This window comes from Oncorhynchus kisutch, linkage group LG9, assembly GCF_002021735.2.
Source record: "Oncorhynchus kisutch isolate 150728-3 linkage group LG9, Okis_V2, whole genome shotgun sequence".
NCBI classification, from domain to species: Eukaryota; Metazoa; Chordata; class Actinopteri; order Salmoniformes; family Salmonidae; genus Oncorhynchus; species Oncorhynchus kisutch.
Window position 1 is genome coordinate 33,195,353 of NC_034182.2, and position 21,247 is coordinate 33,216,599.

General features: G+C 39.8%; 1 protein-coding gene across 3 annotated transcripts; it reads left to right on the forward strand.

The window, feature by feature from the left end:
- Nucleotides 1-169: 169 nt before the first annotated feature.
- LOC109897085 (receptor-type tyrosine-protein phosphatase eta) lies at nucleotides 170-11,646 on the forward strand. 3 transcript variants are annotated; one of them, XM_031832457.1, is made up of 14 exons: nucleotides 170-308; nucleotides 412-867; nucleotides 1,917-2,012; nucleotides 2,131-2,193; nucleotides 3,002-3,090; nucleotides 3,382-3,967; nucleotides 4,174-4,431; nucleotides 4,660-4,917; nucleotides 5,196-5,322; nucleotides 9,303-9,451; nucleotides 9,800-10,060; nucleotides 10,349-10,618; nucleotides 10,809-10,906; nucleotides 11,288-11,646. In XM_031832457.1, exons 4-14 carry the CDS (start codon nucleotides 2,163-2,165, stop codon nucleotides 11,378-11,380), a joined length of 2,220 nt encoding a protein of 739 aa, XP_031688317.1. In that variant the 5' UTR covers nucleotides 170-308; nucleotides 412-867; nucleotides 1,917-2,012; nucleotides 2,131-2,162; the 3' UTR covers nucleotides 11,381-11,646. The 3 variants fall into 3 exon arrangements, with proteins under 3 accessions (XP_031688317.1, XP_031688318.1, XP_020347203.1); XM_031832458.1 differs by having other exon boundaries at nucleotides 412-586; XM_020491614.2 differs by having other exon boundaries at nucleotides 170-867.
- The last annotated feature ends 9,601 nt before the right edge of the window (nucleotides 11,647-21,247 follow it).

Genomic DNA, 21,247 nt, shown 5'->3' on the forward strand with positions numbered 1-21,247 from the left:
GACTGGAATGGAATATCTGGAATGGTGTCAAACGGCAAACATATGGTTTCTATGTGTTTGATACCATTCCCTCTATTCCAGCTTTTATTATGAGCCATCCTCCCCTCAGCAGCCTCCTGTGGCAAGAACTCTATTAGTGGTTTTGGCTCCAAATCACATTTTATACGTCACATACAGATTACTGCAGGTATAAAGGTGCTGTGAAATGCTTGTGGGAGCTCCCTCAGCAGTTCAGGACATTATCAGTTAATGACGACAAAAACAGTCAAGTTATAAATAAGTCATAGAAGTAAGAGGTAGTATTCATGGTAATAATGGACTATTAGTATTTACAAATATAAAGTGGGTAGTGTCTTGGTCACGCAGTGGAATAACGTTAAATTGTATTCTGTTGGATTTCTTGAACCCGAGGTCATCTGTGACGTGCACACCAAGGAACTTGAAGCCTTTGAACCTCTCCACTGCAGCCCGTCGCCCCTTCACCCCATCAACTCCTTGGTTTTACTGTCATTGAGACCGAGGCTGTTTTCCTCGCACCTCTCTGCCAGGACTCTTGACCACCTCCCTGTAGGCTGTTACGTCTGCGGTAAGGCCCACCACTATCGTATCGTCAGCAAACTTAAATGGTGTTGGAGTCATGGGTGTACAATGAGTACAGAAATGGGCTGAGCACTAGTAATTCGCGGGTGAGCTGTTTGTTCACCCGCACCCACCTGCAGTAGCTAAAGATCCATCCGCAACCACCCGACTCACTATGCGATAAAGTGAAAATCTGAAGCCAGCACTGGACCCAAACCCGCAAATATGGAAAATGCGCTGTAGCCTACAGACTGCGGGGGGAAAAAGTGGACAGGATATCAAAAATAGGTATATGTTTCTGTTTTACATTTTTGCCAACTCTCAGGCTGTGAAACACTAATCACGGCACACCTTATCTAACGCGCATTGAAAAGTACTGATTTTATTCTTCTAATTAGGCCATTTATAGTCAGTGCATTAACTTTTCAACTGTGCTCCAAATCGTTTTGAAATCGGAGCATCTGCGACTGCAATTGAACATCACGAGCGAAAATCTACCCTGTTTTGCTACAACGCTGAAATGCGGAACATTGAAGCATATTATTGGTGAAGTTATGCATCCGATCAAGGGGATTGATAGAACCTTTATCGCTGAGTTTAAAACAAACAAAAAAAAACTTATGTACAATGTTGTCAACAAAATTAGGTTGCTGTTACTCCCGCCCCTATTGCAGAATGCAGCCTTTTGACAGCATATTTAATCCACACTTGCAAAAGTGTTTTTGGTGATTGGCATTTAGGCTGTGACAGACCCAGAGTATGTTTTAGCAGGGACGTTTGGTACAGTGACCTGATTTGGAACTATGAAAAATAATTTCGTCAAACAGATTATGAACCCAAAAGTGTCCATTTTATGGGTGGACAATAAATAGAAACATAATTTAGTTTAGTGTGTAGGGGCAGATTTGTCATCTTGTCTTCGGGATATTTGCTATATTTAGTCTGATCAGTGGAACAATTGTCATTCTTAACAATGAGCAACAATATAGGGTCATTCCTGTGCTTGTCATCAAGAACACTACTGTTATTCCCCACACTTATTTTATAGTTCCACTTCCCAATGTTGCCAGTGTTATCACATATTTGAAATCTGATGTGACAACTTGTCTTTGTAAATTAATTATATGAGGCTATGTGTTTTTGCAGCCATTCATGGACAATTTTGAATAAGTCATACAAATAAGCATGGGATATTAAATGCTCTAGGAATCAAATATAATTTGACATGTTAGGGGGACTCAACTTGTTCACGTCAATTTGTTTTCCAATAATACTCTGAATACTCCAATGACACTCCCTGTGAGTCTTCTCTCTCCATCCCCTCATTCTGAATGCAGTCCGTGTGTCCATATTCAAATGAGAGCGAGACGTTGCCTGCACAGGTGTTAAGATCAGATGCTGCGTCCGCAGTTGGTTTGTTCTCACTCCTTTTGGTAAGTTTTGGGATATTGATTAACCTCTTCAGTTCATCTTGGATACATTTAGTGGATTTCAACAGCTGTTTGTCTGATTTAAATGTATTCCCGTGTGAATATCTAAAACGGTAACCAGAACAAAGAAGTCTGAATCGTTCCAGTCGAAGGATGGGCAGGATTCAACACCTGATATTATGGGGTGAGCTCAAGTCTTGCGTTTCACAAATGTATTGTTTTTCATGTTGTTGATTAAAGGTCTACAGAAAGGTGAACCTTTTTAGGGTCTAAAAAACAAACAATCCTTAAGTAAGTTCTACCAACAAGGGAAGCAAAACTAACATGGAAAGCAGATATTGTATTTGGCAGGTTATTAAACCAGAAAGAAAGGCGCAAGAGTGAGAATTGTTTCATTCTTTTTAATAAAAAATGTTCAAGTGACATTTACAATGGATATTCTGTTTGGAAAAAATATATCCCAAACTTCCTGGACTAGCATTCCCTCATATGCAAACTCATGCAAAGACATCCCATCAAACAAATCTAATGGCACCCAGTTGTAGACATGGAATAACAGTGGTGTCAGTTTACTTACCTTTTGAATCAATAGTGCTGATTTTGGAACAGTTTTGCCTTCTAGATCACAATGAACACGATTACATGGGCAGGGGGAACCTGATCCTAGATCAGCACTCCTACACTGAGACACTTGATATGGCCCCTGATCTAGGATCAGGTCCCCCGTGTCCATGTAATTATAATCAATATGATCTAAAAGGCTAAATTAATCCGATATCAGCACTTATATTCTGATATGCATTATGAGTATGGCCCTGAATGATACACAGGTGCTAAAAATCAATCAGTCAAATTTTAACATGACTTTTAGCCTTGCATTATAAAGTTTGCTGAATAGGATCATTGATTATCATACTGAAAATGACTCTAAGCTGTATATGAATGTTAACTCAAAATCATATTCAGATGTCTTCCTCGTTCCCTCCTCCCAGCTGTGTTGGTGGTGTGTTGTGTAGCTGAGAGACAGTACTTCTTCCAGTCCAACTCCTCCACTTGGGAACAGGCCAGGCTCCACTGCCAGGTAGAACACTAAAATATGGAAACATCTTTATTGTCCCCATGGGACACTTTTCCTGGACACACAGACTTCTTGTACGCAATGTAAAACAGCAGTGTCCAATGTGTGCAGGCTTTTGTCAACCACAACCTAGCTTTAAAACGCCTGGTTAAACCAGGGACTCGATCGAGGACAATGATTAGATGATGATGTTATCAAATATTATTGCTGGACTGGAACAGAAGCTGGCACACATTGTGGCCCTCTAGGACCAGTACTGACCCAATATACCTGATATGATCCTTGTCCTATTAGGTGTGCTACAAGGAGATGGTGAGCCTGACCCCTGAAAACATCCAGCAACTTGCCCAGAACCTGACCTCTTCATACTGGATCGGCCTCCGCAAAACCATGAACAACGTCTCCTTCCCCTGGTCCCGCTGGTCCAACGGAAACCCCCTCGCCTTCCAGAACTGGTACCCCGGTCGCCCCATACTCTCCAAGCCCAAGAATCCTGTGAACATCTTTAACAACTACTATTCCATCCTCCCCAATTACTGTGGGTGTTGCTGCACCAATAACAGCAACTCTACCAGTGTTCCCCCGGTAACTACTGTTAATAGTAGCTACCATGGTACTGACTTCACAGAAAAGGTAAACATGACTGCATCGTCAACGAAGACACCAGCCGTGACAAAGATGACGTCTGTCATGACGGGATCAACGTTCTTTACTGGAGTTACTGGTGGCATCAATGGCACCAATATGACTAGTGGGAACAATGGGACGAATGAAACTGAGACAGACGTGTACATTGAGGAGCCTTGCATAGCCATGCTCAGTTTTGGACTTTGGTTCGATAAAATCTGCTCAGAGCTTCTTCCTTATATCTGCTATGAAGGTAGGGGGATGGTTTTAAAAAAAATACAAATGTTTCTAATTTACTGTGATGTTCCCTTGAAGTGGACTGAGATGTTGATGTTTGGGGTGCATAACTTACTGATAAACATATTGATGTGTTTTCTTTGACTTGCAACCCCCCTCTTTCTCTTTCCCCCTCACCCCAACCCACCCCAATCAACAACCGCACCTCACCTGTGTATGTAGACCGTTTCTACGGTAATGCCACCATGAGCAACAAGACACTACACAGCGCGACTCTGAGCTGGACCCGTGGGCCTGGTGACATCAGCGGATACAGGATGGAGGTCAAGTCCACTGACTACAACCTGACCCTAAACCACAGCAGTCTGAACCAGACCTATGACCTTTCCAACCTCACCGCCGGAACCCAGTACAGAGTCCAGGTGTTCCCCATTAAGTGTGGAAGAGACCTCAACCCACAGAACGTCTCCTTCTACACCAGTGAATATGGGGAATACCACTAGTAGCAAATGTTCATGTTGAATAGGGCCACTACAGCTGCTGTTGTTGCTACTGTTCCACTACTTCTAATACTAGTAGTTGTAGAGATCCTAGACAGATATATTTGTGTACCGGTAGATATTTATTATGATATTACTGTAACAATATGAATACATCGATATCAATGATGACGATTATGCTAACTACTGATCATGAATTCTCTCTCAGAGCCTGGCGTGATCCAAAAACTCAATGTCGCCAATGTCTCAGAAACAAGCATCTTCCTGACCTGGTTCGCTCCTGAGGGCAACAGTGACTTGTACAACATTCAGGTGAGGGGTGAACCCGACCTGAAAATGACCACACGCATAGAGAGCGCCCTGGTCAAAGGCCTGATACCAGGAGGGTTCTACACGTTTGAGGTCAATGCCGAGGTGGAGGACAAGTCCATCGAGGGAGATCGGATGGATATCCCCTCCTACACCAGTGAGTCAGAGCACCGTTGTTGTTTTTCCTATGCAAATGTTTAACTTGTTTTCCTAGAGGAACGTTTCCATAGGGGAAACTGTAAATAATAAGACATTCTGTTTCAAATTCCATTTTAATTTCATTCCATTGAGAAAGTTAATGTAATTTGATTTGAAAAGGTCAGTTTTATACATTTATATTTGCAGTTAAGAATTTGTTCTTAACTGACTTGCCTAGTTAAATAAAATAAAAATGTTCAGTGCAGCTCACACACTGATCTCTCCTTTCCCCTTCAGAACCAGGAATGGTGTCAAACTTAAAGCCGTCTGCTCTTACTAATGACAGTGTCCAATTCCAATGGGAACAGCCGACAGGTAACACCTCTGGGTACAGAGCGCACGCCTGGAGAGAAGGAAACAACGGGTATGTAGGCTGCTATAGAAACATCAAGTATGTAGGCTGCTATAGAAATGTTATCAAGTATGTTGGCTGCTATAGAAACGTTATCAAGTATATAGGCTGCTATAGAAATGTTACCAAGTATGTAGGTTACTATAGAAATGTTATCAAGTATGTAGGCTGCTATAGAAACGTTACCAAGTATGTAGGCTCCTATAGAAAGTTACCAAGTATGTGAGCTACTATAGAACGTTAACAAATATGTAGGCTACTATAGAATGTTACCAAGCATGTTGTTTACTATAGACATATTATCAAGTATGTAGGCTGGAACTCAGGACTCCCTTGAAAACAGTGGCAATTGTTACTGGGTGCAGTATCCTGGCTAACTAAATAAAATGAATGAATGAGGAGACTATAGAAACTGTATCCAGTATTTTTGGCCGCTATAGAACGTTAACAAGTCGTAGCTAAAAACAAACGGCAAATAAAATGATTGGTCACATGCGCATGGTTAGCAGATGTTATTGCAAGTGTAGCAAACTGCTTCTCGTGCTTCTAGTTCCGACAGTGCAGCAATAAATAACATGTCATCTAAAAATTCCACAGCAACTACCTAATACACACAACTCTAAGTAAAGGAATAGAATAAGAATACGTACATAAACACAGCAAAAAAAGAAACGTCGACTGCGTTTTATTTTCAGCAAACTTCACATGTAAATATTTGTATGAACATAACAAGATTCAACAACTGAGACATAAACTAAACAAGTTCCACAGACGTGTAAGATTAGTGGAATCTGAGTAGCTGGACAGGTAGGATGACTGACGGTGAACAGGTGGTCACGGGTGGGTGAGGAATGGGTGAGACTGAGGCAGGAATTCCTTTAACCATAAAGTGGTATATTTACTGGGTAGTGTGGATTCATGGATGCACAGAACTTCTGGATTAAACAGAGTTATGGAAGTGAAAGCAGCGAGATCAGGCCATGGCAGTTTCCTCCTTTTATGGAGTTGAGATCTGTCGGACATTTCCACCTGACGTAATTAAAGCGCCCCTAGCCCAGCTGAGCAAGTGGCCATGAATTAAATTATTCTTCCACCAACTCCATGGGCCTTTTCTACAATGTGACTAACAGAAATGGAATAATGTGTCCCTGAAGAAGGGGGGGTCAAAATCAAAAGTAACAAATTTGCCAGTTCTTGCTGTGAGATGTTACCCCACTCTTCCACCAAGGCACCTGCAAGTTCCCGGACATTTCTGGAGAGAATGGCCCTAGCCCTCATCCTCCAATCCAACAGGTCCCAGACGTGCTCAATGGGATTGAGATCCGGGGCTCTTCGCTGGCCTTGGCAGTACACTGACATTCCTGTCATGCAGGAAATCATGCACAGAACGAGCAGTATAGCTGATGGCATTGCCATACTGGAGTGTCATGTCAGGATGAGCCTGCAGGAAGGGTACCACATGAGGGAGGAGGAAGTCTTCCCTGTAACGCACAGCAACAAGCTCAGTCCATTGAGCACGTTAACGCGCACAACAAGCTCAGTCCAATGATGCTGTGACACATCGCCCCAGACCATAATGGACCCGCCACCTCCAAATCAATCCCGCTCCAGAGTACAGGCCTCGGTGTAACGCTCATTCCTTCGATGATAAATGCGAATCTGACCCATCACCCCTGGTGAGACAAAACCGCAACTTGTCAGTGAAGAGCACATTTTGCCAGTTCTGTCTGGTCCAGTGACGGTGGGTTTGTGCCCATAGGCAACGTTGTTGCCGGTGATGTCTGATGAGGACCTGCCTAACAACCGGCCTACAAGACCTGAGTCCAGCCTCTCTCAGCCTATTGCGGACAGTCTGAGCACTGATGGAGGGATAGTGCGTTCTTGATGTAACTCTGGCAGTTGTTGTTGCCATCCTGTACCTGTCCCGCAGGTGTGATGTTCGGATGTACCGATCCTGTGCAGGTGTTGTTACACGTGGTCTGCCACTGCGAGGACGGTCAGCTGTCCATCCTGTCTCCCTGTAGCTCTGTCTTAGGCGTCTCACAGTACGGATATTGAAATGTATTGCCCTGGCCACATCTCCAGTCCTCATGCCTCCTTGCAGTATGCCTAAGGCACATTCACACAGATAAGCAAGGACCCTGGACATCTTTCTTTTGGTGTTTTTCAGAGTCAGTAGAAAGGCCTCTTTAGTGTACTAAGTTTTCATAACTGTGACCTTAATTGCCTACCGTCTGTAAGCTGTTAGTGTCTTAACGACCGTTCCCCAGGTGCATGTTCATTCATGCGTGTAGGGGGCAGAATTTTCATTTTTGGCCAAAATGCGTACCCATTTTAAACTGCCTATTTCTCAGCCCCAGAAACTAGAATATGCATATATTGTCAGATTAGGATAGAAAACACTCTAAAGTTTCCAAAACTGTAAAAAAATATTGTCTGTGAGTATAACAGAACTGATATTGCAGGCGAAAACCTGAGGAAAATCCAATCAGGAAGTGTCTCTTATTTTGAAACCTCTCTGTTCCTATGCATGCCTATCCTCCATTTAAAGGGATATCAACCAGATTCCTTTTTCTGTGGCTTCTCTAAGGTGTCAACAGTCTAGACATAGTTTCAGGCTTTTATTTTAAAAAACTGAGCGTGAAAGATCACATTGCGTAAGTGGATAGGTGGGGGCTCTCAGAGTGAGTTTTGCGCTACAGAGTAAAGCGGCCATTGTTTCTCCCGGTGTTATTGAAAAATCTACACACCCGGTTGATATATTATCGAATATATATTTTAAAAACAACCTGAGGATTGATTATAAAAAATGTTTGACATGTTTCTGTGGACATTATGGATATTATTTGGAATATACGTCTGCGTTGTCGTGACCGCTCTTTCCTCTGGATTTCTGAACATAAAGCGACAAACAAACGGAGGTATTTTGGGTATAAAAATAATCTTTATGGAACAAAAGGAACATTTGTTGTGTAACTGGGAGTCTCGTGATTGAAAAAGTCCGAAGATCATCAAAGGTAAACGATTAATTTGATTGCTTTTCTGATTTTCGTGACCTAGATACTTAATGCTTGGTGTACATAATGTTATGTCATGCTATCGATAAACTTACACAAACGCTTGGATTGCTTTTGCTGTAAAGCATAATTTCAAAATCTGAGACGACAGGTGGATTAACAAAAGGCTAAGCTGTGTTTTGCCTATATTGCACTTGTGATTTCATGAATAAGAATATTTTTTAATAATATTATTTGACTGTGGCGCTATGCTATTCAGAAAATAATCCCGCTAACGGGATGGGTAGCATCAAGAAGTTCATTAATTGTTTATGATTCATTGAACAAGCATGGGAAACAGAGTTTAAACCCTTTACAATGAAGATCTGTGAAGTTATTTGGATTTTTACAAATTATCTTTGAAAGACAGGGTCTTGGAAAAAGGGATCTTTCATTTTTTGCTGAGTACAGAAATAAATTGATGAGCAATGACAGAGCGGCATAGGCAAGATGCAATAGATGGTATAAAATACAGTGTGTGTGTGTGTGTGTATGTGTGTGTATATATATATATATATATATATTAGATGAGTAATGCAAGATATGTAAACATTAAAGTGACTAGTGATCCATTTATTAAAGTGGCTAAAGATTTAAGTCTGTATGTAGGCAGCAGCCTCTCTGATTTAGTTATGGCTGTTTAACAGTCTGATGGCCTTGAGACAGAAGCTGTTTTTCAGACTCTCGGGTCCCAGCTTTGCCATTTGACTTTCTACTGCTAATTCTTTCATAAATAAACAGACCCAACTGTTGCATCATGGGAACAGTCAGAACATGCATGTAAAAATGGCATGTGAATTCACATAGAAATGTAATGTATAGAACACACTCCATTACCCTGCTTTATGGAACAGAGAACAGACTCTGAACTACAGTGTATGACAAGGACGCATGTGAACAGGACTGACACAAGGCCATTGTTTATTTTGAGTATAGAACGGTTGACATATTCATGCTGGAACTGACATACACGAATCTGACGGTGGGGAATCAGTCGCCAGGTGACAAGATCTGGCTGAGCGTTGTGGCACTGGTGCCCGACAGATCGGTTGAGGGAGAACCCAGCAAAGTGATTGGCCGCACCAGTGAGTATGGACAGATGATAATGGTGTAAGGTGAAATTACCCCTGGGGACACTGATCGGGGGTCAGTTTAGCATTTTCCCCACTAATGGTTAAGGTTGGGGAGGCGAAGCTGATCCTAGACCACGATAATGAGGCATTAGTTCATTGAGAGGGTGGTTGATTGGGTAGTGGATTTATTTGGTGGTTGATTGGTAAGGTGGATAGTATTTTTGTGAATGGTGTATAATAACTGAATATTATTATAGCAATAGCCTAATCATTTCACACTACCATTATTATTCTCAATTTGTCACTTTTATATCTTTCTCTTGTCTCACATTCATCCTTCTTTCCCTTTCTCCCCCATAGCTCCAGGTGAAGTTACAAACTTACGGCTGAACATTACTGAGGACATCATCATAGTGTACTGGACACCTCCTCAGGGAAACTACGAGACATTCAGTGTTCAGCTCAAGCTAAACGCTTCTAACAAGGAAGTGGAAACAGAGAATACAACTAACAGTCAACTCTCATTCACCAACCTAAAGGCAGGAGCTGAATATTTAGTGACAGTCACCACTCTGAATGGGTATCTCAAGAGTTACCCAATTTCCACTGCAGATTTCACTCGTGAGTTACTAGTAGATCTTTCTCTCTTTGAATAGATGGACACATTCCATCAATATTGATACATAGCAGTAGTATAAAAATACAAGAAAGACATTTAGACTTTTTATTGTTGACATCTAGTCAATATTATTCTTACAATGTACAGTACAGTGTCAAAGGGCAACAAGCTGATGTGAATTTCAAAAGCTTTTGACCTTTGAGAGGTTTTGCACTTTGAAATGAATGATTTTCCCTTCTACTTTTAAGTCACTCCTCTCTCTATCGTTCTTCCCTGTCTCCTTCCCTTAGTTCCTCTCCCACCGCAATCAGCCCAAATCGATTTCTTCAATAAGAGTCATGTCACCCTGTCATGGAAAGCCCCCGGGGCATCCCAAGGTGTACAAATAATGTACCTGGTGAAATACATAACTGAATTCTGGAATGATACGCAGACGTACGAGACACACGCAACCAACTATACATTTCATGAGTTGCATGCTGGGACCAATTACACCTTCGAAGTACGAGTGAAGGCGGGAGCCCAGGAAAGCCAGCCCGTCCAAACATCACAGACCACGAGTAAATTACTCACCACATCAGACATATTTACATGTTGTTGAAATATCTTGCTTACATATCTAATAATGATCGGTGACAATGTTTGTTGTGGGTGACCTTTCTTCATCACTCCCTTACATTACATCTTAACTCACATGGATCTCTCTCGCTCGCTCCCTCTTTCCTTTCTCTTCCCCCCTCTCTCTGCCAGGTGCTACGGTGAGAGTTCGAACTATGACTATGGCGTGTTCCTCCAGCGAACCGTCCATCTGTGAGGATAGCGGCACACGGACAGAGGTCCTGCAAAATGTGAGGTCATCACAACATCCTCCAATCACAGTACATTCATCCCCACATCTTCCAATTACATTACGTTCATCACCACATCCTCCAATCACATGACATGTATAGTGTAGTCATTTTTAGCAGCTGCTCCTATCCAGAGCCACATACAATGAATTGGTAAAACAACCACATAGCAGGATAATTGCAAGAAAAATATTTTTGTAAAAAGCTGCAATGAGCAACAGTAGTTAGTGAGAATATAGAGAAAAATACGTAAAGAAGTTCAGTGTCAGATGTTTTCCTCCATCACATACAGAATAAATCAAAAGGAATATATTGTCTTACATGTTGAATACAAAACAAGTTTTTGTTCTGTATTTTTATGTCTGTACTTTTTTGTTACAGTTGATTAGCCATTTCCGCAAGTGGTTCAGCAAGATGGAAAATGAAACTTTGGTTGATAAGGTGTTCTGGGAACTGGAGTGGCGAGGGGCATAATTACACACACACACACACCACATACCATCTATTCAATACAATTTCTTAGTCAAGATTAAGATGAAATGTATTTTGATAATAAAAAATGATAATAGATAAATGAAGAGTTGGATGTGTGCCAAGAAGGTATGTGTTTTGAATTTCTTGTCTATCCTTGTTTTGCTTGTTTTCAGGATGTGATGTATGTTTTACAAATGCATTTTAGTAAGGTATTTTCTCTGACCAAATTACTGAATAAAAGGCTGACTGTCTTGGTGTGCATTATATACAGTATATATATATATTTTTTCTTACTAGTGTTTTCGTTAAAACTAGGTTTTTGCATCTCGATCAAGAAGGAACCTGATGTTAAGGACGAATATGTGTTGGAAGTTGGTTATTCAATTCAACATCTTTGCTGGATGTTGGACCCCCAGCAAGCATGTGACATAATAGTTTTTGAAATGTCTTTTTTATTTAATTGGTTGGCCATGTTATGGCGGGGCAGTGGATTACTTTTGTATGGTTGCTCAATGTTGAAAATTAAATTGTATCCACTCAGATCCATTGATGTCCTTCCTATAGGTAGTTGTTAATTACTATAGCTGTCTATTAATAGAGCTTTGTATCTATTGTAATGGACAGCTATAGTAAAACGGCTATAGTGCGAGGTAGAACCTTCAGAATAAGCTGGCCTGTGGCTTGCTGACACCTCCTGTTTGAGAGACAAGGCAACCTCCAAAGTAGTTGACATAATGCGCGCTGATGGGAATAGTCTAAAGCCGGAATCGAAACAGGAAGAAATGTGATAAACGTGATACACAAACATAACAGCAGAGAAGAGGCTGTATCACATCAGGCCGTGATTGGGAGTCGACTGTAAGAAGGAAGAGGTTGGAACGGCTAAGCATAGGGTCCAGTCAGCAACATAGGTTGACCCCCTTCTAGATAGTAGACACTTTTGGCAAATACTTATGTCAAAGAAGAAAATGCTTTAAATTGTTTTTGCATAACCTAATTTGTTGAACAGGGTTGCTCAAAAGGTACTAAACACTGGTGCACATATCTGTGTCTGTCCCATTTCATAGAGGACGAGAATAGGAGACGACGCAAAAAAAAGTTGGGAGGATAGCAAAGGACAAGAGTGCAAGGGACAGGTAATCCTTCACACTGTGTCACAGGTTGTGCTGTCTGGTTCAGTCTGCTTTCCAACAGAGACAGGGAGACAAATTCACCTTTCATCAGCACAATACTCAAACACAAGGCTAAATATACACCAACGTTGCTTACCAAGATGACATTGAATGTTCCAGTTTTGATTTAATTTGGCTAAACAATCTATAGTAATCTAAAATTGCCATTTAACAATGATCGACAACCAACTTGACAGAATTTGAAGAATTTTCAAATGAATAATGTGCTAATATTGTACAATCCAGGTGTGCAAAGCTCTTAGAGACTTACTCAGAAAGACTCACAGCTGTAATCGATGCCAAAGTCATTCTAACATGTATTGACTCAGAGGTTGTGAATAATTTTGTTAATGAGATATATCTGTAATTCATAAAAATAAAAATGGGTGAAAAAAACTATTTAATCCATTTTGAATTCAGGCTCTAGCAAAATGTGGAATAAGTGAAGGTGTATGAATACTTCCTGAAGGAATATATATATATATAAATATAAAGTGTTTTATTTGTTCAATTGTTTTTTTAAACAAATTTCATTCCACTTAGTTGATAACAAAAAAAAAATGTAATCCCACCTTGTAACACAACAAAATGTGGAAGAATTCAAGGGTTGGCTCATTCTGAAGGCAATGTACAATGCAATCAATCTATCTCGGCTGTGTTAGTTGGCTATTATGATCTATTGACTCAATGTCAAAGTACATTGTCAATATACAATTGAAGTCGGAAGTTTACATACACCTTAGCCAAATACATTTAAACTCAGTTTTTCACAATTCCTGACATTTAATCCTAGTAAAGATTCCTTGTCTTAAATCAGGTAGGATCACCACTTTATTTTAAAAATTTGAAATGTCAGAATAATAGTAGAGAGAATTATTTATTTCAGCTTTTATTTCTTTCATCAAATTCCCAGTGGGTCAGAAGTTTACATACACCCAATTAGTATTTGGTAGCAATGCCTTTAGATTGTTTAACTTGGGTCAAACGTTTTGGGTTGCCTTCTCACTATAAGTTGGGTGAATTTTGGCCCATTCCTCCTGACAGAGCTGGTGTAACAGCTGGTTTGTAGGCCTCCTTGCTTGCACATGCTTTTTCAGTTCTGCCCACATATTTTCTATATGATTGAGGTCAGGGCTTTGTGATGGCTACTCCAATACCTTGACTTTGTTGTCCTTAAGCCATTTTGCCACAACTTTGGAAGTATGCTTGTGGTCATTGTCCATTTGGAAGACCCATTTGCAACCAAGCTTTAACTTCCTGACTGATGTCTTGAGATGTTGCTTCAATATATCCATATCATTTTCCGTCCTCATGATGCCATCTATTTTGTGAAGTGCACCAGTCCCTCCTGCAGCAAAGCACCCCCACAACATGATGCTGCCACCCCCCATGCTTCACGGTTGGGATGGTGTTCTTCGGCTTGCCAGCCTCCCCTTTTTCCTCCATAATGATGGTCATTATGGCCAAACAGTTCTATTTTTGTTTCATAGGACCAGAGAACATTTCTCCAAAAAGTACGAACTTTGTCCCCATGTGCAGTTGCAAACCGTAGTCTGGCTTTTTTATGGTGGTTTTGAAGCAGTGGCTTCTTCCTTGCTGAGCGGCCTTTCAGGTTATGTTGATATAGGACTCGTTTTACTGTGGATATAGATACATTTGTACCTGTACCTGTATAGATACAACGACCCTAAGTACACAGCCAAGACAACGCAGGAGTGGTTTTGGGACAAGTCTCAATGTCCTTGAGTGGCCCAGCGAGAGCCCGGACTTGAACCCGATCGAACATCTCTGGAGAGACCTGAAAATAGCTGTGCAGCGACGCTCCCGATCCAACCTGACAGAGCTTGAGAAGATCTGCAGAGAAGAATGGGAGAAACTACAGGTGTGCCAAGCTTGTATTGTCATACCCAAGAAGACTCAAGGCTGTAATCGCTGCCAAAAGTGCTTCAACAAAGTACTTAGTAAAGGGTGTGAATACTTGCATAAATGTGATATTTCCATTTTTTATTTTGCTTTGTCATTATAGGGTAGTGTGTGTAGATTGAGTAAACATTTTTTTTTAAATACATTTTTAGAATAAGGCTGTAACGTATCAAAATGTGGAAAAGTCAACGCGGCGGGTCTGTTTGATGTGGACTGTGAGGCCTACGGACCCTAGATGTGTGAGGCTTAATGCCAAACACATGGTACCAAAAACCTCCGGTATATGTCCACTTATGGGACCCGGTTAATTCATCACCAACCTTTTAGAACTTTTCATTGAAGTAACTAAAACATAATCAACTCCCACCCTTGTAGATATTGCAATACTATTGGTAGTTATCTCGAGGGGGAGGGGAGTGTGCTCACGCATTGAAACTCTAGGCATTAGTATCACATTATATAGAGATGTTTCTGTATTGGCAGCCACACTTGTAATATACTGAATTGTCTCATATGAAATTTGGTATTTTATTAGGATCCCCCATTAGATTTTGCAAAAGCAGCAGCTACTCTTCCTGGGGTCCAACACAAAATATAATACAGAACATCATTAGACAAGAACAGCTCAAGGACAGAACTACATGTAATGTGACCTTGGTATGCACCATGACCATCACCACTATAAACTGTCAATAAATGGTTGGATAAAGATAAGCGAAAGGACATATACATGAGTCTATGGCTGTCCCTGACAAAAAAAAAATCTTATTGAAACGAAAGTTCTTTCGACCAATTTATTGAACATTTTTAAACTTGTATTTTTCCGTATATAGACACACCCTATGTGTTTGAATAAAATCAACTTTATTCATTGAGCTTGACTGATGCTTAAAGCTTACGGTTTGATGAAATAAGACAAATGCATCGAGAGTGCGCCACGAGATATAGATAAAAATAAGAAAAAATCTTAACTGTTCTCATGCTGGCTTTCACAGATTCTGATGTTTACTCTCCAGAAGTTGCCGGTGGTAGGCTACACGTGGAGTCGGCCAACTTTCTCATGTGGAATGACAAGTTATTTTACCATTTCTACCAATCTGCGTGCCAGTTATGGTTTTTATATGCACATTTTCATTAAACAGTTTAATTTAATTTATAATAACGTCTTCATATCTCAAAATCATTGCAATGTGTTTAATAAAAAATAAAAAAAAATCTAAATTTAAATTATAAACCTTTGCCAAATATGTAGAAATAGCCTGCATAGAGCCAAAAAATAAAAACATTGCTATTTGCACAAGGGATAAGAAGCAGTGCTTGACTTTGGCAGGAGCTCACCGGAGCTGAGTAACCTCACCTCAAACGTTCTACTGCTTGAGCTCCTGTCATCAGGGCATGACATTTTTCCCTTTCACGCTGAGTTGTTATGGAAAGGGAGATAGCTGGAAAGTTTTTTTAATGCATTGAGGAACTGTTGTAATTTTCAATGGATGTAAAAATAGACTTTGTTTGCTTGCTGTTTGAGCTGAAGAAAACATTACTTTGAGAAGCTCCACAGGTCATTAGCGGTGGTGCATTAAGCCAATCAGAAACACAATCAGACCCCCAATGGACACATTTATATGCACCAAGGTAAAGACAGTTTTAGGTTGGATATTTGCCTGTAGTTTTCCTTACATCCACCAACAGCAGTTAGGGACCATCAACATCGTGACAAATCAAACATTTCAAATTTCAATAGATTTTTAACCATTACTCCTGACACTTTCAAAACAGGTTGTAGCTAACCCGATGGCAGACACACACATTGCACACCCTTTAGTTTGTCCATTTTCATCTCACATGGTGTTACATGAATTTCACTGGTCACCCCCACCTCCATTTTCATCTCACATGGTTTTACATACATTTTTCAAAATGTAAAATTTCAATAGCTCATTGGTCATGTGACCTAATGTCCGCTGACATTAGTTTCAAATTAGTTTCAAATTTGCAGTAGCTCCTTGGTCATGTCAATTACACACCTCAGAAGCATGCAGTGGATATACACCCATATTGCATAACCTCTTGTCATGTATCTTCTATATTGTTGTACATTAATATTAGTTTGACAATTAAGGGGTTCAGTCCAGTGTTCTGTTTACCCTTTTCTTTAATATTTATCTATAATAATTGGTAGTTCTAAGTACTTATTTCCCCTGTTTTTTTCCCCACAGTATTTAACAGTGGTACACAATAGGAGAGAGACACATAATATCTCCTTTCGTCGTTAATATCAACCATAAAGGAAAAGGGCAAAGTACGAGAGTCATGCTATTAATTGTCCAAAGCAGGGATGGAGAGTGAGATGGTGAGGTAGGCTGCAGTGGGTTTACTGGTCAATACATATACTGATCATGTAACCACAGTAATGGTGGCCAGTAAATCAATGAATAAAAATGTAATATTGACAAATTAAACAGAAATTGTAGACCTTTAATCTTTTCCAACATGTCAACAGACACTTAACTTCAAATAAGTATGAAACATTTCACAGTGTTAACTTTCTCTTTATCCCTGGTTGATGTACATGTCAGAGCCTCTTCAGTGTGGATGGGGTATAGCATACATTTTCAACAACAAAGACTGCACTTCCAGTTTGTGTTCTTTACTCTGTGGAACTCTTTTGTCTTCCTTCCTAGGCACAGCACATGGAACCACCGTTGGCATGCAAAACATTTAATCAAAACAAAACAAAGCGTAATACGTTATAAATAATATCAAATATCAATGCAGTATGACAAATGACGAATTAGCCATCCATTGTGTTATATCATAAATTGTCTTACATGCCGTCACTGTTCTCAAAAGATTATAAACATGATAAAGTTACTAACCCAGTCAGTCTTTGGGCTACATCCAGGTTCTTTATCAGTGGCACACATGAAGCTGTTGTTGGCTTTGTTGAACTCTGAAATCATAGGCATGAACTGAACATAATGGCTGTCCCACACAACCACATAAAAATAAAGAATTTACATTTACTTTGAATTAAATGTCATTACATACCAGACATTTTTAGTATATCCTCAGCCATTTCTTTTCGCAGTTGCTCCATGTGTTTTTGAAGGTTCCACATCAATTTGGGAGGGGATGTTGGGGAAGTTCTGTGCAACTTCCTTGGCCATCTACACCAAAAAATAAAATAGAGTTTTTGACCTAATTGTCACATAATAGCTAACCATTGTCGTGTCTTTGGCTATGCCGGATTAAGTGATATGTCATGGTATTCTATAAAATCATTTCTCTGTAATTAATATTACCTTATTAAACTAATCATGTAAATGTAAATAACTTGAAAGTCGGGGCACCACAAAATAATGTTTATAGAGCTGTTATCTTCCGAATAAACGCTTAAAGACCTGGTAGTATTTTACATCAGTAGCAGTCAATTATTAATCGTCACCTTATTCAGTCTCATCTGAAAGTTGTAAATTCTTGGTTATCTTCACAAACCCTGGCTAACATGTTGAATCAGCAATACAGAATTTGGTTTAATTATTTATTTACTAAATAAGCACACAGAATTACATATACAGAGAATGTATCATACATTGATTACAAATTATGTCATAAAGAAAAACGTCCCTAGCGGACGGAACAGCTATGACGGCTGGTTACACAAAGAAAGGGTTTTGGGTTTTGAATGAAAGAGCGGGAAGACTGAGTAACAAAGGGAGAAGCTATGCTATCGTAAATAGAGAATCTTATGCATTCTAAATAACTACCCATTTGGAGAAAAAAAAATGCAAGGAATATTTACTCTGAGCTGCGGCTTCAATAGGTTGGTCGTAGATGGAAGGCCGTGTTGCTCAACAGAGATCTTCCTTGTCCTCTGAAGAATGTCTCTGGTGGTAAACTGGATACATTATAGTATCGTTGTTGTGTGTTAGACTGGATACGTTGTCCGTCCTTTCCTAGCCCACGTTTACAGTTGCTGCGGCTAACTCAATCGGCTAGAAGGTATCACTTCTTTAGTGAATAAGAGTTCAAAGTTCATACCAAGTTGCCATACTTTAAGCTCATGCTATATTCTGGCTGGTATAGTCGAAATTCATCCTTTTGGCGTGTTGATCGTCATCTTCACATTGAAATTCGATTCTAAATTCTTTAGGTTCTTGTCGTTCAACCAGAGCTCACACTGAGGTTAGCTTAGTTCTGTAGGTGATCTTGCCCTTTTAACGCAGGGACCGCAAGTCCTCACGTCCTTGGAACAGAATATAGAATTTCCGTCAACGGGTTTATATAGTGGTGAAGAGAAGGGCGTTTCATAGTTTACAACTGATGTCTGTTCACTTGGGCGGGGCCTCTGAGTGAGCAGAGTTTACTCTATGACAAACCAATTCTCTCATTTTAGAAGCTAAAATTACATTTAAACTGCACAACAATTCCATGTGATAACTAGAATGTGTAGACTTTACAAGATACAATTTATGTCATACCATCATTAGTAGTAATGTCTCAGACAACAACTGATCTGACATCATATTCATTAAGTACCAATGCATGTTTTCAACTGGTTGGATTACCGAAATATGGTTCCATTTCCCACCTTTTGATGTTACCAGACTCTATGTTAACAAAGGCTTTCCAAGAGTCAACTCTATAAAGTAGAGAGAGAAGAGGGAAAGGTATTTATGGGGGTCATAAACCTCCCCCAACAGGCCAATGTCAAGACACCATTCATTATTGAAAATATAACTATCAAACCTGCATTACAAAGACCCCACCAGCTGAAGGTGTCCTGCTGCATGGTGTGAGTTATTTACCCTCCTTTCCACTTTATGTCCACCCAGTCGTCTTTTCCATGGAAGGATCTTCTCATTTTGAAGTATTCTCTTTATGTAAACATAATGGAATTCTGATTAGTTATAGGCAAATGAATACACAAGTCAAATTTGTATGCTGTTTTCCTTATATTCCTTATAATCTAGTAGTAATTTATTACCTCTTTATTAGTAGAGGTAAGGCACTGAACCATTTACAGGACAATAATAAAAGTAGCATTTTGGATTCAACCATAACACAGAGTGAATAAATGTATAGTTTGTAGACTTTAAGAAAAAAATACTAATTGAAAGTTTCATCAGTACATGTTTAAAGAAAGTCAAATCACAAAGATCACAGGTGACGGTGCCCACCAACTCTATGACAATAGAGAATGAATTGTAAGCCCCAAAGTGTGTTTGTCAAAATAATATGTCAAAATAATATCTGAAAATGTCAGTTGAACATAAATACTTCTATTTGCAATAGCAATTTATGATCTATGCAGTTGAGGAATATTCCATGTACCAACACTACATGTAGGACGGACATAAGACATTCCCATATACAGTATTTTTTCATCTCACCTTTATTCAATCAGGTGAGCCAGTTGAGAACATGTTCTCATTTACAACTGCGACTTGGCCAAGATAAAGCAAAGCCGTGTGACACAAACAACAACACAGAGTTACACATGGAATAAACAAACGTACAGTCAATAACACAATAGAAAAGTCTATATACAGTGTGTGCAAATGAAGTAAGATTAAGGAGGTAAGGCAATAAATAGGCCGTAGTGGCGAAATAATTACAATTTCGCAAATAAACACTGGAGTGAGATGTGCAGAAGATGAATGTGCAAGTAGAGATACTGTGGTGCAAAGGAGCAAAATATATATATATATAAATAAAATAAATAAATAACAATATGGGGATGAGGTAGTTGGATGGGCTATTTACAGATGGGCTACGTACAGGTGCTCTGTTCTGCTCTGATTGCTGATGCTTAAAGATAGTGAGGGAGATATGAGTCTCCAGCTTCAGTGATTTCTGCAATTCATTCCAGTCACTGGCAGCAGAGAACTGGAAGGAAAGGCGGCCAAAGTAGGAATTGGCTTTGGGGGTGACCAGTGAAATTCATGTAACACCATGTGAAATGAAAATGGACAAACTAAAGGGTGTGCAATGTGTAGGCCCACTGAGTGGACATTCGGAACATAGTTTGAAGTCATTAGTTGACACGACCAAGGAGCTATTGAAACTTTACATTTTGAAAAATTCATGTAAAATCGTGTGAGATGAAAATTAACAAACTAAAGGTTGTGCAATATAGAAGGGTAGTCAGTGGACATTCTGAACCTTGTTTGAAGTCAGTAGGTCACATGACCAAGAAGCTATTGAAATTTGAATGTAAAAAAGGTTGTACTTTGTTTACGCTCCCTAACTAATTCAACTAGGAATACAAAATGCTGCTCACAATTCCACATTTATTAGCTTTGGAAAGCGAATTAATGTCCAAATCGTGAAAATAAGACGTGCAATGTTGTGCGCAATTTTTCCAACATCATGACACTTATTTGGAGTCTGTGGTTCAAGTGGTTTGAAAGCGCGAATATCCGTCGAATATCCAACTTGAAACTGTCTTTACCTCGGTTTCATATGCATACATTTGCGCGCAGGCCAGGAAGCCTATAAGCCTACTTCTATGCATGTGCATCCTTACTCCGACAATGAAAACGGGAAGACTAGAATAATATTGAATACATGAACAAATTCACAGGAAATTATAAGAATTTCTACTGGTGATATGTAATGAGTCATTGATATACACTTACAATCAAACGCAAACAATTTACACAATTAAGTTGGCGGGAGAAAGCGCATTCTGGAAAGAGAAGTCCATTGTGCATCTGGGCATGGTCAATCGAGGTCTGCATTGGCCATGCAGCACTTACGGTGGGTGATA

Excerpts from the sequence above, each read along its gene's own strand:
- LOC109897085 (XM_020491614.2), top strand. The coding sequence starts at position 2,163 with ATGGGCAGGATTCAACACCTGATATTATGGG. Across the intron at positions 4,918-5,195 it reads GGATATCCCCTCCTACACCA|AACCAGGAATGGTGTCAAAC; the intron begins GTGAGTCAGAGC and ends TTTCCCCTTCAG. Across the intron at positions 10,619-10,808 it reads CCAAACATCACAGACCACGA|GTGCTACGGTGAGAGTTCGA; the intron begins GTAAATTACTCA and ends TCTCTCTGCCAG.